The sequence below is a fragment of the Petaurus breviceps genome, unplaced genomic scaffold, assembly GCF_028583685.1.
Source record: "Petaurus breviceps papuanus isolate PSGF00001 unplaced genomic scaffold, PetGlider_PUasm1.0 189, whole genome shotgun sequence".
NCBI classification, from domain to species: Eukaryota; Metazoa; Chordata; class Mammalia; order Diprotodontia; family Petauridae; genus Petaurus; species Petaurus breviceps.
The window spans coordinates 51,756,870-51,774,244 of record NW_027185809.1 but is presented as its reverse complement, the minus strand read 5'-3'; the positions used below and the strand labels follow the sequence as shown (position 1 = coordinate 51,774,244).

The window sequence follows — 17,375 nt, the reverse complement described above, 5'->3', positions numbered from 1 at the left end:
ACTGATATTAGTTTAGATTTTATTAGTGGAAATGACATTCAAGAAGAGCTTTTACCATCTCTTTGACACTGTACCCTAAGAAGCTGGGGACCTTTCTATTTGACTTACAAGTTAAAACCTTCCATGTATGCTGTCTCTCCCATTTAGAATATGAGCTCCTTGAGAACAGAGACTGACTTTTCTATTTGTATCCCCTGTGCTTACCACAGTACTTTGCACATAGTAAGTGCATAATAAATGCTTTATCCATTCATTCATTCATTAATTTCCAAAGTGAACAGTGAGAGAAAAGGAGGGGAAGCAGAAGGCCAAGCAGAGCAAAGCACTCATGGAAGAGCTAGTCCCCAAATTCTATGTGTCAACAACAAAATGGTCATGGAATTCTGATACACTGGTTATTAGGACAGCAAAGAATGCCATGCCATCAGTGTAGAATGTCTGTTTTAGATCACTGTAAAATTATAGCTATCCGATGGAAGTTCATTCTCTCAACAATAAGAATTATGCAAAAAGCATAATTTTACTCTTAAATTTTTCTAAAAGAAAAAAAATGACTATTTTTATGAGTTACTTTTTTTTCTCATAAATCTGGTACCATTCATCAAATATCAATTATAAAGGGGAAAAAAATAAATGAAAGATTCAGTTCTCTCCCTTGTGCTTATTTTTAAAAAAATATTAATGGAAGAAGTGGAGGAAGGGATGAGAAAGGAAAAACTTGTTCATATACTAATAGTTTCGACCAAATGAAACTGAAACTACTTTAATTTCTCCCAGTTAATAAATTCAAATTTTTTCTTTAAAAATTTAAACAATGGTTGATGATTTTGTTTTTATCTACTTGAAACAACTTTCCCTTGAATATCACCATATTTTTTTTTGTCATTGTGACCAAATTGTCATATTTTGCTGTATCAATGCTCTTCTTAAAAACACTTTCCTGCCTCTTACCTCATTCTTTGTTCTTGATGTGACAAAAGCTTCTAATCTCCATGCAAACTTCTTTTACAACAACTTAAGTCTTCTTTTTGCTACACCTGAATTATCAATGACATTCTCTCAAGCTATAAGTTTACTCTAATGAAAGTAGAGCAAAAAGCTAAATTACCTGTGGAATAGTTGGTTGTTTTTGTAACAGATTCCTGAGCTTCTGATATAGCTTTTAATATTAGGTTCTTATTAGCTTGTTTGGACGGTGGGAGCGAAGGCCTAAAAAGTAAGGTTTCAAGAAATTCACTTTTAGTAGATACTTGTTTCAGAAAGGGAATTCTCTGAAGTTATCTATTTTTTAAGGTATCTATTCCTTTACTACAACTTTGTCTTACATCCTGGATGAATTAACTTCAACTTTTAGAAGATATATACAGTGCCAACTTAATACCTAATATTCAAAAATGAAATAATCTTAACCCAACATCTTGCCAAACTATGCATAGAATTCTACCATAACTACCTGAAATACAATGTCTCACCCCTATCTATCCATTTATAATCATTTGTTTTTATCAGTGTTACTGCTTTCATCTATATTATTTTAGACTGTACTTTAGTACCTGAAGTTGGCATGAGCAGTGTCTTCTCCAACCTAGATCAAAACTAACAACTTAAAACTTAGAAGATGATCTTCAAGAATTGCTGTACCTTGAAACTCAAAATTTTAAAAAACTGAATGCTAAAAAATTGTTTTTACATGTAATTGGAAAAAAATGTTATTAAAAAAAATAAAAGAATTGCTATGAACAATCTAGTTATGAGTCATCTCCCCAATTTGGTCACAATGACAATCTAGAATAAGATTTTAGTGAAAAGTACAAGTTTCCCAAATGAGCAAATTATATACTGGTTTACGTTTTATTCACGTACCTTCTTTCAGGCTTTGCTGGCACAGATACACTGCTAGAAACACTTCCTATACGTAATCCATATTCTTCATCTTCCTCTTCCTCTTCTCCATCATTACTGTACTTTTTTACTTTAACAACTGAACTTACCACAGGTAACTTTCTCTTCCTAAAGTTTTCTTCCTGCAACCAGAAAAACTTAGGAGTACTTTTCTATTCAGATAATGGCACATTTCTACTTAGAAGACATATTTAAGCAAAAATTTTAAAGCTAGTCAGATTAATAGCATCATGGAATATTTCGGGACAAAGACAACTAAAAATGATAACTCTTAAATGAATTGCAGAGCTGCAACAAACTTTGGAGAGTTTCAATCTATACTCGAAACACTAACCCATTCTACAACATTCCTAACAAGTAGTCATCGAGCTACTACCTAAAGACTTCCAGGAACAAGGAAAGCACTCTTTCTCAAAGCAGCACATTCTATATTTGTACATCCCTTTTTGTTAGGAAATGCCTCCTTTTACTGAACTAAATTTGCCTTTCTCCTTTTATCAGTCATATTTCTGCCCTCTGGGGTCAGGCTAAAACTAATACTTCTATGTGAAAATGCATCAATTATTTTTAGAGACTATAATTAGGCTTGTGGGTAATGTTGTTTTCTCTTCTCCAAGGGAAGTATCCCCCCAGTCAATTCAACTAAATCTTATGAGACTGCTTTTGATGCTTCTCGCTATTTTTTCTTTGGATACTTTCCAGTTCGTCAATGTTCCTCTTAAAATGCAGTACCCAAAGCTGAACACAACACTACACATTTAGTATGACAAGCCAGAGCAGATGGGAATTCTAATGTCCCACATTTTGGACACTGTACATTTACTGATGTTGCTTAAAAGTATAGTAGCTTTGTCATGAATTTATAGTTTACTACCCCCCCCATATTTTTTCCACATGATTTAGATATATATTCCCCTATCACATATGTGTACAATTAATTTGGGGGGCCTATACACAGGTCTTTTTATTTGTATTAAATTTCATCTTATCAGACTCATTCCATATTCTTAGACCGATCAGATCTTTTCAGATCCTAATTGTCATCATTCTACTCATCCAACACAAGCATTAAAAGAGCTAAATGTTGTGACTTTATACAAACCTCACTGCTTATTTTATCAGAGTTTGCTTTGGTGATAGGCCTATAGGTCTCCGCTAAGCCACTAAATGCTTCTGATTCACACAGATGTATTGTTTCAAATGATCTGCTAGTCTGTATGTCTAGCTGTTTGCCAGTCTGAATATTGTTATGCTGCTGCAAATGCAACCTGTGTAAATGTGCATTGCCATCTGTATTTCGACTTCCCGGAGGTCGGTAGATTTCAACAGAGGGACGAGAAGAACTGTATGTAACAGTCACAATAGGTTTTTTCCGTGATAAGAGAGTGTTTTCCTGGACAAAATTTAGGTCTTCATCAATAAGATCATCTGGTTCTGGTTTAATGTCAATTACATCCTCAGAAGGGGCTAGCTCTCGAAGAGGTTTAACTGTTGACATTAGTCGAGCTGCAGTTCCATCATCATAAGGCTGCCTATTTAAAGAGAAAACAGATTAAACTATGACTGAGAACTTAAAACATTTCCAAAGAATGGAAAATCAAGAGTCTTAGTAGTCACTTTTTTAGACTCCATACAAAAAGTATTTTAGTTTCCTTTTTATTTTTTGTCCTTTGGCTTAATCTAAGTATCAACGACAGATAATATTCTAAGAATATCCTAATTCTGCATTATTTCACTTAACAAGAGTCGCTTATGATCTTTATAATCAATTTTTTTTTTCCTGGCTGTGCCTCCATATTTTCTAAAACTCAAGATATCTAATCTCTTTACACTCATAATATATTCAGGAGATCAGACTTAAGAGTTGGAAGAAGCCCTTGATGTCACTAAGTCCCTCACTTTACAAATGAGGAAACTGAGAGTCAAAGAGTTCCAGTGACTTGTCCAGGGTCACACCATTAGTAAATGTTAAGTGGCTACTGTGTGTTCAGTACTGGGTATGAGATCCTTACCTAATAGTAGAGGTTCTATGATCTTGTGAACTTGTAGAAACTCTGGAATCATTTTTTTCAGAACGAGTGCTAGAAACAGCAAGAGGTAGCAATGTGTCCTCATGTCTTCTTTCATCTCCTCCACCTAAGCTGCTCTTGTTGGAAGGCAGACCACTTTCAAAGATATTGGTCTCAGAAGATTTCAGACTGGAAGGCTCTGTGAAAGAAAATGGATGGTCTATCTTAAGGTAAATCGAAAATACCTGAAATGAAGATAATTTTACTGTGATTTCATGAAAGTATTTTTAATAAACATTTAGAACACTGTTTTAAAAGTCATCTTTTCAAAAAAGCAAAAATGCTATTATAAATAGCAGAGAAAGAAAAATATCTCCCAAATTCCAAACTGACATTATAATAGATCTTACCAGTAGTTACAGAGCGAAGTTTATCTAATACACCATGAAGCCTAAAAGAAAAAAGAAAAATTAAATCTTTCTAAATTAAAGTTAATTTCATTAACTGTCTTCTTCCCTTAGACTCCTACCATAAGTATGATGATATAACAGGATCACTCTTTTAAAATGGATAAACAGTATTAAAACTGACTGTCATGTTGCACCGATTTTTTGTAGAGTTGACTTTTCTGCACCTAATTCCACTAACCTTGCAGAAGTCAAGCAGATTCAGAAGATTTTTCTTTTCTGATTTTAATACCTAGACCTTTCACCACAAAAAAGAGGAGAATCATTTGACCATGACTACTTTATTTCACTGTCTCATAAGGGATACAGACATTGAATTATGCAAGTCCTATATTTCACATATTCATAATTAGACATCCTCTAAATTTAATCACTTATACAATCTTTTGCATGCCTTAGTTCTGAGGGGCAAGGAGTTATAAGCTATATTAAAATGTGATATACCCATTTACTGAGGGTATTCTTTCAAAATTAATGCTACCAGAAAAGGAAAAAGGAAAGACAAAGGAAAAAGAAACAAAGATCATGGAATTTCAGACAGTCTAGTTCTTTGCTTCTTGTTAATTCATTTGGTTCCATCTTGCTAAGGGCTTTGAATGAGATTTTACTTGTTTTACATGTTTATTCAACTGATTATGTTGATAGTTTTAAAGTTTATAAAAGGAAAAAAAGATTAATGCAACAAGTTTACAGATATTCCAGAAAGAGAAATAGCTAAAACTGCCCTTATCTTATGAACCTCTTGGCGGCCATAACCAATGGCCCTCCCATTCTCTAGTCTTAATAACTGAAGAGACTTCATTTGGAGAAGGGAAAAGCTGAAGCCTCATTCACCTCAAAATTTCCCCATTCCTTCCCGTGTCCCCATCAATTTAAGGGGTTTCACCTAGGAAACACCACTGACAGAAGCCTCCTTCACACCAATATTATAAATAGAATCTTGGGACCTATTTAGTCTACAAGCTTCTTCACACATCATACTTCTCCTAACTTTGACAAGTTAATTCATATTCCCTTCTAATGATTTTAATTCAGAATTGCCAACTGATTAAATAAAACTTCTACTTCCCCATTTCCCCTATAATTCTCACCCCGGGGTGGCTAGGTGGCAGAGTGAATAGAGCACAGGTCCTGGAGTCAGGAGGACCTGAGTTCAAATTTGCCCTCAGACACTTAACACTTACTAGCTGTGTGACCTTGGACAAGTCACTTAACCCCAATTGCCGTCCAAAAAGAAATTCTCACCCCAATCCAAATTAATCTTACCCTATTCCAGTTCCTATACTGTTCTGACTTTCCTGAACACTGACACCTCTGCAAGTCTGATCAACTGTGCACAAAGTTCCCTTCGGCCTAGAATGCCTCCTCTCATAATCCATTCCATTTTATAGCCCTGGTTGAAACCTGACTTCTTCCTGTCTTCATCACTTGCCACCCTCCCAAGCACTAGTCCCTCCTTACATGCCCTAACACTAGGCCAAGAATCATTTGTTGGCACACTCCTCACTTCCAGGCCTTCCCTGTCCTGTCATCACACCGCATGAAGTTTGTTCCATCCATTTAGATAGGCTTTTCTATTCTTGTTGCTGTCATCTCCAGCTCACTTTCACTACTTCCTCAAAGAGTTCAGCACCTGGCTCACAATGGCCTTCTCCGTCCCAAGCCCCAAGCAACGAAGTGACATGTGGTTAGAGCAATGGACTTTGAGTCAAGAAAGTCTGAATTCAGATTTGGTTTTAGTCACTTACTTGCAATATTAGCCTGAGCAAGTTAGTGAAACTCTGGCCCTCAGGTTCCTCATCTGTAAAATTAAGGGTTGGCCCACATGACTTCTAACTCTTCCAACTATCTGTCTATAATGCTGTGATCCTTGACCACATCCGTAAGGCCCCTCTATATTCAATATGATGACCCTTTAAACAAAATGAGCTGCCCAATTTCCTCAGTTTCTTCCACTCTACCTCAAACCAAATACATAGAGTAGTTACAACTTGTAACAACTATGAGTAATGGTGAAATCTAAATTCAAAATCTTTAACTGTGAAATTCCCATCTCTAATTCTCTACTTCTCCACATGTCTCACCCCTCCTAAAGCTACTCTTCATCCTCAAAACAGCCTCTAGTCATTCTGTCCTGTACTGTTTTCCTACTTCCGTTACCCTGCTATGGCTTCACTTTACTCTCTTCCCATTGTGACCTGAGAGTTAACCAGCTCAATAAAGTGCTTGCTATCTTCTACTTCTGCTCTTACAACTGTACCGATAATCCTCCACCTAGGGTCTCCCTTTATGTCCCCCTCTCATGCTTCAGATCCAGGGGAGTCATCAAACCATGCTGACTAGGTCCACTAAATAGTTAATTTTATCTAACTGCACCTAGATCCTCAGTGCCAAATGAGAATCCCTACTCATCTTTGATTCACTTTCCATCATACTCCCCCAAAAGAAGTCATAACCAAACAAAGAAAAGAGATCAAAAACTAAAACTAGACAATTGTAACTACAGATTTAAAAGCTTTTTCGCAAACAAAATCAATACATCTAGAAAAAAAAATCTACCAACTAGGAAACATTTTTACATCCATCCCACTCCCCCAAAGACATTTTCAAACCTTCTTCTCAAGACACAAACCCCATTACAATTCTTGTCTCCCACTCAGCAGATACTCACTTCCTACTTTAATGAACTACAGACCACCTAATGAGCTCTTTCACATCCCCTAATCCACACTTCAAAACCTCTCTACATTTTCAATCATGATTTCTCTACTTAGCTCCAAACGAAAATGACTAAGTTGCACTTTTTACCAAGGGATCCCACTTTCCCTGCCGACTCCTTCAAAAGCTGCTTTATTGATTATCTCCTTTTTCTTCAATCAATCTCTCCTTACCTACTTTCTTCTCAGATACTTATAAACATGTTCAGATCTTCCTTAGTAGAAAAATCTTTCCCTGGCTCTCCCATTTCCTCAAATTTCTAACTTTCCTCTCATTCACTGCTAAATTCCTACATACTCACCCTCTTGGTTTCCTATTCACATTAAGCTCTTTTTAAAAAATTATTTTTATTACAAACTTGACATTTTCATGAAGAATAGGAAAAAGGATAGTATATGAAACTACAAATCTATATTACATTCAGTTTGACTTTTTTTTACCCATCTCCTTCAATGTGAACTGTTTTCACCACTCTATGGTGAAAGCAAAATATTAGATGGTCTTAAATTTACAAATAAATTAAAAATGAGAGGAATAATGTTAACTAGATATTTACTAAAGCCTCTAAATATAAAAGCAAGGACACCTAGGTGGTGAAGTAGATAAAGTGTTAGGCCTAGAGTCAGGAAGATGGGATTTCAAAACTAGCCTCAGACACTTACTAGCTATGTGACCCAAGGCAAATCACTCAACCCTATTTGCCTCAGTTTCCTCATCCATAAAATGAGCGAGAGGAGGAAACGGCAAATTACTCCAATATATTTACCAAGAAAAAACCAAATGGGGTTATGGAGAGATGGACACAACTGAAATGACTCAACAACAAATTTAAAAGCTACTAGCAAGTAATCAAAATAAAATGATCTACATGCAAAAACTAGCATACACTACAGGATATCAGAAGACAATAACATCTGAATAGGGGAGAGAGGTTTATAACAAGAAAGAATTTCATTTATTCTCATTAAACTATGATGTCTGAATCCTTATGCTTTGTACTATCTTTAAATCTTGAACCTGTAGGAAACTGATGATTTGACTCTAATATGCCAATGTGCATGTCCTCTGATATAGCTTGCAGGGGGGAGGGAAGAAGAAGGGGGGGAGGGAGAATGGGAGAGTGGGAGAGAGGGAGAGAGGGAGGGAGAGAGAGAGAAAGAGAGAAGGGAAGCAAAAGTCTAATTAGATTAAAAAGCATTACTCTTGCAAATGAAGAAAAACCAAAAGGAAGATTCACTGAATCTTGCAGCATGAAAATACTACCATATTTATCAGGTATTTATTTAGGAGATATATGAAAACTATATGACATTCAGGAGGCTACAGAATGGAAAATTTTAAAGATCTCACTGTACCAGAGAAAATGTCCCCATGCTTTATACCTTATACATAAAAAAAAACTCAGACATTGAAATAGTTTGTGTTGTACACATGTATAAACATACCATACAGTAAATCTAACTGTGTTGTTCCCTAGAAAAAGGGAAAGGTCCTCAGTCATCTGCTCTTGACTTTTCTTGTTAGCAACCATTACCATGATGTAATCAGGAAGTTCTTCATCTAAACAAAGAAAAAATAACAGCAACAAAATAGCTCATTACAATAGAAAACCTGAGATTTTTAAGTTAATTACTAAAATACATGTACCTCTTGAAAGAGTATGTTACATCTTTTTTTAACCAAAATTGTCCTGGGCAAAAAAAAGTTTCCCCCCTTCCCTCCATAAATGTTCTTTTACTTGCCTAATATATATGGAATATAATTATTATTAGAAATTCTGAATACAATCATCTACCTAGAAAGCTGACTCAGTTCCATGAAATGCCAGAAAAAAAAATTACTGATACAATCCCTATTAAATTCAAGAGTTATTATCAAGGGTATGGCAAATGTTAAATATTTAATCCAGGATGTGAACTATGTCTAAGAATAGTATAAAAAATGTCCTTGGGGATGTGGATGACAGGCAAAGGAGATAGGTCAATCATGTAGCAAGAATGGGAGACAGCAGTGAAGAGTCTAAACTAAAAGAAGTCCTCTAGTAAGCTGGGTAGTAACTCATTATCTTTCTCCTCAAAATTCCCCTTTTCCCAAACTTACCTATTTCCGTCACGGGCATCAATGTCCCGAAGTCATTTTCAAGTTCTTATTCTCACTCATGCCACATAGTTAATCAACTGCCAACTTTTATCCTTTTTATCTTAATAACATCTCTTACATATATCCCCTCTTTTCTACTCATTCAGCCACCACCTTAGCTCAAAAGTGAACCACTACAGTCTTATTTGATCTCCTAGGCCTTCAGTCTCTCCCCGCTCCAAACTATCCTCCATAAGACCACTGAATTGGTTTTCCTAAAGGGAAGGTCTAGTCATGTTAATCACCCTCCCCGCCCCCTACTCCAGTGGTTCCCTATTAATTTTGATATCCATTATAAACTTCTCTGTTTAAGCTTTTAATCTCTCTACAACTCAACCCCTTTCTAGGCTTACTGCAGGAGTTCTGAAACTTTTTTGTAATATGGACTCTTCTGGCACTCTGGGAAAGCTCCTTGATGGTAAGGACTTCACTTTTGTCTCTATCTCTGGTGCTTAGCCCAATGTCTGGCACATTATAAACTGTTAATAAACTCTTGTTGATTAATTGCTCAAGGCCAGATGGTTACTAAATGGCAGAGCAGATATTCAAATACAGTTCCCCTGACTCCCAATCCAATACCCTTTAGATTGTACCACGATGCCTCGTAGAAGTAGCTCTAACCTCTCTCCTAAACTCCAGTCCCCCACCTCACCCGTCACCTACTTGTATCTCTCCTTCTGGATACCCACAGCCATCACAAACTCAGATGGAACACCTGTTTCTCCTAAAACCTGCCATTCTTTAAACTGCTTGATTTCTGTTGAGAGCAGAACCATCTTTCCAGTTATTCAGGTCTACAACCTCAAAGACATCCTTGCTTTCTCCTATGCCTTCATCCCTCAAGTCTTGTCTAGACCAGCTCCACAATCTCTCTCAAAACTTTCTCCTCTCCTATAACATGGCTATTAGTTCAGACCCTCATCACCTGTGGAATGGACTATAGTTAACCTCCTAATTGATCTCCCTGCTGTCCATTCACACCAAACAACTCAAAAATCTTAAGTGGCTTTCTATTACCTCAGTATGAAATACAAACTCCTCAGCAAGAACCTTAAAACCTTCCACGATCTGGCTGCAGCCACCCTCCTTTCAAGCTTTATTTTATACTATTCTCTTTCACTCAAGTCCACATTCCAACCAAATTGAACTACTAGCTGTTCCACAAACTCAGTGCTCCATCTTCTCTATACAAACTGTTTCTCACACCTTCTTTCTTCATCTCCACCTTCATGGCTCAGTTCAGGTGACACCTCCTCAAAACCTTCTCTAGTCCTCAGGGTGGTTATGCCTCTCATAACAAACTGATTTTTATTTACTTATCTATATACATTTTATATAGAAACAACATGGCATAATAAAGTAACTGACAAAGACCTGGGTTCAAATCCCTCTTCTGATGTCCAAGTGGCTCAGCAAACTTTTTCAGCCTCATCTATTAAATCACAGACAATTGTGTTCATTTGTAGAAGAAATTCCAAACTTAGAGCTCCCTAAGCTAAGGAAATCACATATTCCTATATACAGACAGTATCATTCCAGTAGAATTGGTGTCTTTGAGAGCATGCACTGTTTTGTTTGTCTTTGTGCCAGTGCCTAGTATCAAATACCTAACCTTTAATGAGCTTTATCATGGGAAGCATTTTTTTTTGTTTTTTGAAGGGTAATTTGGGGTTAAGTGCTAGTTTTTGTGTTAAGTGTCTGAGACTGGATTTGAACTCAGGTCCTCCTGAATCCAGGGCCAGTGCTCTATTCACTGTGCCACCTAGCCGCCCCTATCATGGGAAATATTAAACTAAAAGCTAAAACCAACATTTTTCTAGTATGTTTTGATACTTGTCACTCAATACAATAGATAATTAATAACTGAATGAAAATCCTAAATTTAAGAATAACAAAGACAATTTTTAAAAACTACCTTAGCAGAATAGATTATAAGCATGACTGAGGAGCAAATGCACATAGTAATCAATAAAAATCAACAAATTCAAGATTCAGATTTAATTCCAGATTCAATTCAATCAATCTGGATTCAAATCCAAGATTGAAAACCACATGGGACCTGGGATATTATCTAGTACCTATGCTAACATTTTATATATAAAAAAAATTAAGAGCCAGTTAATTATCCAAGGTCCTGCAAGTAGTAAGTGACTGAAGTCAGTAGTAAGTGACTCTAATTCCACATTCAGTGACTTTTTTTAGTGAACCATGCTGCAATTCCTCAAATTACTAAAAGAGGACTTTATTCAATAAGAACTGCTGGGAAAACAGGAAAACAGTTTGGTAGAAAATAGGTTTTGACAACCTTTAAATACAATAAATTCCAAATGAGTAAACAATTGAGATATAAAAAGTTGTCTATATCATGAAAAATTTTTTTAGAATTTCTAACCAGACAAGTAATAAAGGAGATTCTATAACTTCAAACATTGATGATAAAAGTCTACTATCTGAAATCTATAGAAATTTGACATAAATCTGACATCTTAAATCTGTACAGAAATGATACACATTGCAAAGGCAACTCATTAATAGATAGGTGGTCAAAGAATATGAAGTTTTCAAAAGAAGAAAAGCAAACTATCATCTGTAAAACTGTTCAGGATTTTTAAAAACCAAAGAAATAAAAATTAAAGCAACTCTCTGATATCAATTCATACCCATCAAGCTATCTAAGATGTCCAAAAATGGAAAAATTTAATGTTGGATGGATACGTATAGAAAAACACAAGGAGCTATGAACAGTCCAACTATTAAAGAAAATATTTGGAATCATGTGAGAAAAGTTACTAAATTTTTCATATGCTTTTGTACAGTGATTTCAGTACTTAGATATAACCCAGGAGGCCAATGACAGAAAATCCAAGACATATCAAAAAATTCCTAGCAGCGTAATGAAATGAAAAAAAGTTGGAAATAAATTATGTGCACAATGACTAGAGAATGGTTAGACAGATTATAGTTAATAAATGTAAAGGAATATTAATTGTACTATAGGACAATTATTTTTAAAAGACTCATAGGGGGGCGGCTAGGTGGCACAGTGAGTAAGAACACCGGCCCAGGAGTCGGGAGGACCCGGTATTGGTTCCAGCCTCAGATACTTAATACCCACACAAAATAACTGGCCGTGTAACTTTGGGCAAGTTACTTAACCCCAATTGCTTTAAAAAAAATTTTTTTAATTTAAAAAAAATGTCTCATAGGAACTGAGTCGAAGAAAAGAAAGCACCAAAGGAATAATATACAAAATAACTACAATATCAATGAAAAAAATACTAAAGACTACAAAACTCAGATCACATACAATACACGATGAACTTCCAAATTAAGGTTAAATTACACACCAAAAACAAACCCAGAAAAATGATAAAATTTAATAATGGTATGACTGCAGTAAAAAGTTACCCTAATACAATGCTAATGGAATTGTGAACTGGTTCAATCATTTTGGAAATCAATGTGTAATTGTAATAATGAGTTACAAAAAAAAAAAAAGACACTAAACACAACCTGTGTACCATTTGTACTGCTAGACAGGTAGCAAGGTGCTATGGAAAATGCACTGTTTTTAGACAGAAAACCTCAGTTCAAACTCTGATTCTACAACTGTGTAACCTCGGGGAAATCATTTAACTTCTCTGATATTCAGTTTTCCCATCTATAAAATGAAGGATATTGGATCTCTAAGGCCTTGTCCAAACCTGAATTTAGCTCCTATAACTATATCCTCATAAAGGTTACTGGGTCTGGGGAAGAGATGGAGAAGCAGAGAGAAACCTATCTGTACAAAAATATTTTCCTTTTCTTTTCTTCAGTGATTTTTCAAAATCCAGCCAAAAGTAGAACTGTAAAAAAATTGATGAACTATCCTTCCATGAGATAAGAAAACATACAAAACCTGATTCTCAAGCACCTGAACTACAACCAACTGAACCAGTCATGCTAATTATTCTGATGTAAGTTAGGGGAAAAAAGCCTACTGCAAGGAAAAAGAAAAAAGAAAGAAAAGGAAAAAGCCCACACCAAACACTTCTACAACCATATAATATAAAAAATTTTAAATTTAACAAGCGAAATGAAAATGACAACACTGTACTGTTATGCATCATTGATGGTTTTTGCTTCTGTTCAAGGCCATGGAAAAAAAAATCATAAAAACATTGGCTAATAAAAATTTCTCTAACCCAAGAATGTGCTAAAGGAATACTACAAGAAAATACTAAATTTCATTACTTATATCCTCACCAAATAAAGCAACAGCCATCCTTCTTAGAGAACACTAATTTGAAGACATCTTTATTTGCCTACAAAACAACCAGATAACATACAAACACATCCTATCTTTTCCCTAGAAAATAAGGTGCCTGAGACAATGAACTTTTAATCAACCAATGAGCATTTATTAAACACCTCCTTTGTGCCAGGTACAGGGTAAGACATTGGGAATACAAATAAACAAATGGAAAAAATCCCTATTTTCAAGGAGTTTACATTCTAATGGGAAAGATAAGCATTTATATAAGACTATATAGAATGCAAAGAGAATAAATACAAATAGAAAGCAGATAAATACAAAGCAATTTGGGAGGGAAGGCATCAGCAGTTGAGGACTTCAACAAAGGCTTCATATGATGCTTTATTTTATGCTCTGCCCAGAGTAGGTATCTAAGAGAATATATGCTGAATGAAGTTTTCATAAGCCTAGAAAGCTTTTTGCATTCTTTTCTAACATTTACATCTGCTATGCAATTCTATAAATAAGGCAAATGAAATTATGAGATGGATAATTGTGAATATTGGAAATTCTAGTCCTGAGTCTGTCAGTGACTAGCATTTTACTTAAACCTCTTCGAGTATCATTTTCCTCATCTGTAAAATGAGAGTAATAATTGCTCTGTCTACCTCAAACAAAATAAGGTTCAAAACAAAAAAAAAAGTATATTAAAGTGCTTTGACAACTACACAAGGATTAATGAACATTTCAGAAGCTAGATGGCCACTGAGGTATCTTCCAACTTCAAATAAAGGATTTTACTTATACAACTTCAATTAATCAAGGAATAAAGTCATAGTATGACATCTTTGAATATATGAAGATTGTAAGGAAGTACATTTTAATTGTATGGATTTCTTTGGAACTCTTTTAATCATTTTTCATTTTATCTAAACCAGAGAAGAAAAATGATATAATTAATATTATGCAAGGAGAGGGGACTAGGAGTAGGAAAAAATGAATAGCTTGGAACAAACTTTAACTTTAATAAAAATAAAGGTACAAGCATCCATTACTAGGTATGGAAAGGGCTGAAAATGTTAAAAAAAAAAAAAATAACAAAAAAGCTCTAAAAATGAGGTACCCAAGGGAGGAAATAAGAAACTAGAATGGACAAATAAGTAAAGGTGACAGGATGAGGAAAATATGGTAAAATCTAAAGCTCCCCAAATCAAGAAATCAAAAATAGAATAAGAATGTCCAAATGAAGATAGATTCAAATACAAAGAGCTCCAGCAAAGTTTAAAAACAAAAAGAAATAGGGGTTGGGGCGGGGGGAGGGAGAAGCTCTTAACCTAAGATACAAGGATATATATATTTCAGGGTGTCCATGAACTTGGATGGGAAAAAAATTACATCTTTATTTTAATATAACTAAGTTTCCTTTGTAATCTAATTTATTTTAGGAATTTAAAAACTTTATTCTGATAAGGAGTCCACAGGTTTTAAACTGACAAGGGGTGGATGACACAAAAAAAGGTTTTTGACACCCTGGTCTAAAACCTTAGTATCTTCTGCAGTGACCTGGATAAATGCCTCGATTGCAAATTTACTAAATTTTCAAGTAATAAAAAACTGGAAAGAATAGCTAACCTATGTCAATATGATTTTTAAAGTCTTGAAAATTTGGCCAAATCTAGTAAGATTAAATTTTAAATAGATAAATGTTGTCTTACACCTAGGTTTAAGAAATCCACTTTATTAACATAGGAGAGGTACAGCAAGAAAACAGTTCAAAACGAAAAAGAAAAAGATCAAGGAGACCTCTCTGATTTAATGTTCAATATGAATATATAATTTAGCAACCAAAAAAGTCAATGAGATCTTTGTTTAGTTAACTGTACTACAGAGGAATACAAAAGTGATAGCACTTTGCCCTGGTCGGACAACATGTAGTGTTCTGTTCAGTTTTGGGATAATTTTAAGAAAAACCTAAAGTTCAAGAAAATTCAGAGAAAAGCAGCCAAGATGGCCTCAATGTCATGCTATAACATACTGGCTGGTGGAATGGGACTCTTACCCTAAACAACAAATTTATCAAAAAAAGAAGTTAATAGCTGCTTTCAAGTAATTGAAGAGGTATCCTTCAGAAGAGAGATTAGAGTTGTTCATCTTAGTCCCAGAATAATGCATCTAAATTACAGGGGCAAAATTCTACTCAATGCAAGGAAAATCTTCCCAACAATAAGACCTATCTAAAAGTGTAATAAAAACGTATCATAACTCTCTTCCCCTCATTGGAGGTCTTCAAACAAAAGTTGGATGGTTCTTTGTCCAGGATATAGTGGTGAGGACTCCTTTTCAGGAATAGGTTGGCATAGATGGTCACTAAGGTGCCTTCCAACTTTGAAATTCTATGATCCCATAGTATCTCTAGTAATAAAAACCAATAAACTATCAAATTTATAATTTACAAATATGACAAAACTTACCAACATAAGCTCCCAATTCCTGCAATTTTCCCTTAATGGCACTCTGAAGAAAAATTGGGCACATGAGAAATGAAGTTATCATTACAATATATTAAAACACAACACAAAGAAATCAAATCAAAGCTTCATGAACTCAGACAAGCAAGTGATGCCCAACTTTGAAACTGAGATTGCCTAGTTCTCAGTCGGCCTTTTAAAGATAGTGAATTTCAAACAGCCTTTAGAAGAACTGATTTCCCTGGCATATTTAATCCCATGCTCGTTCCTAAACTGAACATCACAAGGAGTCAGAGTAATAAAGCAAGGTAAATATCTATAGTGAAAACTCATCTACTTTGGGGGGACTTTGGCTGACCCGGGCCACATTCTTTTCAAAGACAATACATATTCCAAAATGCGATCTGGTGAGTTCTTTTATTTATTTTTCCAGTGAGCAGATCAGAGGTGAAGCGGTCCCGTCAGGACCACAGGGACGGCGCCCCGGGCAATCTTCTAGGACGAACAGCCACAGGACAGAGGATTCCAAGAAAAGCTTCAGGTCTCTAATTTGGCGGCTCATTAAAAGCGCCGCGGGGGATGGGAGGGCGCCAACCCCCAGAGGCTACTTCCAGAGGAGCCGACGAGCAAAGAAAGACCCCAGCTGGCAGCCCTCAGGAAGCACGCACCCTTCGGAAGCAAAACACCAAAGGAGACCGAGGCCCCCAGGCCGACGCGGAGGCGGAGGCGTCAGGGAGAAGGGGGAGGGGGCAGCCGCCAGGGAGCCGGCCTGAGGCCGCTGGAGGCAAAGAGAACGGGTCCCAGCCCAAGCTCTCGTTATCCCTGACAAACCAGGCGTCCCGCAGAGCCTCGGCCTCCGCCCGGGTCCCACGCCCGCGCCGCGACAGGCCCGGGCACCGCCCCGCCCCCTCCCCCACAGACCCCAGCCCACCGCCCGCCGCTCCCGCCAACGCTCCCTCCAGCCCCCACCCCCACCCTGGGCCCGGCTGACTGACAGACCGACGCCGGCTCGGGCCTCACCCGGATCTTGCGGCTGATCTCGGTGCCGATCTCCATGGTCCCGGAGCGGGGCGCGGGCTGGGCTCGGGTGGTTCCGGCGGCCTCCGTTACCGGGCACCGGCGGCTCCTAGATCTTCCCTGCAGCCGCCGCCACCGCCGCCCCCGCTCCGCCCCCGCCACACGCACGGCGCGTCCCCGCCCCCAGCCTGGCGGGGAAGGCGAAAGGAGAACTAGAAGAAGGGAGGAAAATTGAGGGAAGGAACGTCGCCTTCCTCCTCCGGCGCGGCGCTGCAGGGCAACTGGCGCCCTCTGCTGGCAGGAGGGGCGCAGAGCGCGCCTCACTTTTCCTCCTTTCCCCTCCCCGCATTAGCCCTTCATCTCTTCCCCTCCCTCCTCAACCTCCGCTGGTCCCATCCCCACCCTTCTCCTTCTCTTA

At 37.0% G+C, this 17,375-nt stretch overlaps 1 protein-coding gene across 4 annotated transcripts in view; it reads right to left on the bottom strand.

The window, feature by feature from the left end:
* ZC3H14 (zinc finger CCCH-type containing 14) overlaps positions 1 to 17,143 on the bottom strand; it is a 54,084-nt gene extending 36,941 nt beyond the window's left edge. For all 4 annotated transcript variants that reach the window (XM_069092393.1, XM_069092394.1, XM_069092395.1 and 1 more), the window contains exons 1-8: positions 16,961 to 17,143; positions 15,944 to 15,986; positions 8,542 to 8,656; positions 4,322 to 4,362; positions 3,915 to 4,110; positions 3,005 to 3,434; positions 1,864 to 2,024; positions 1,109 to 1,209 (exon numbers count right to left, since the gene is read on the bottom strand). In XM_069092393.1, the coding sequence (XP_068948494.1) occupies positions 1,109 to 1,209; positions 1,864 to 2,024; positions 3,005 to 3,434; positions 3,915 to 4,110; positions 4,322 to 4,362; positions 8,542 to 8,656; positions 15,944 to 15,986; positions 16,961 to 16,996 (1,123 nt within the window). In that variant the 5' untranslated portion in view covers positions 16,997 to 17,143. The remainder of the gene's footprint in view (positions 1 to 1,108; positions 1,210 to 1,863; positions 2,025 to 3,004; positions 3,435 to 3,914; positions 4,111 to 4,321; positions 4,363 to 8,541; positions 8,657 to 15,943; positions 15,987 to 16,960) is intronic.
* Between the last annotated feature and the right edge of the window lie 232 nt (positions 17,144 to 17,375).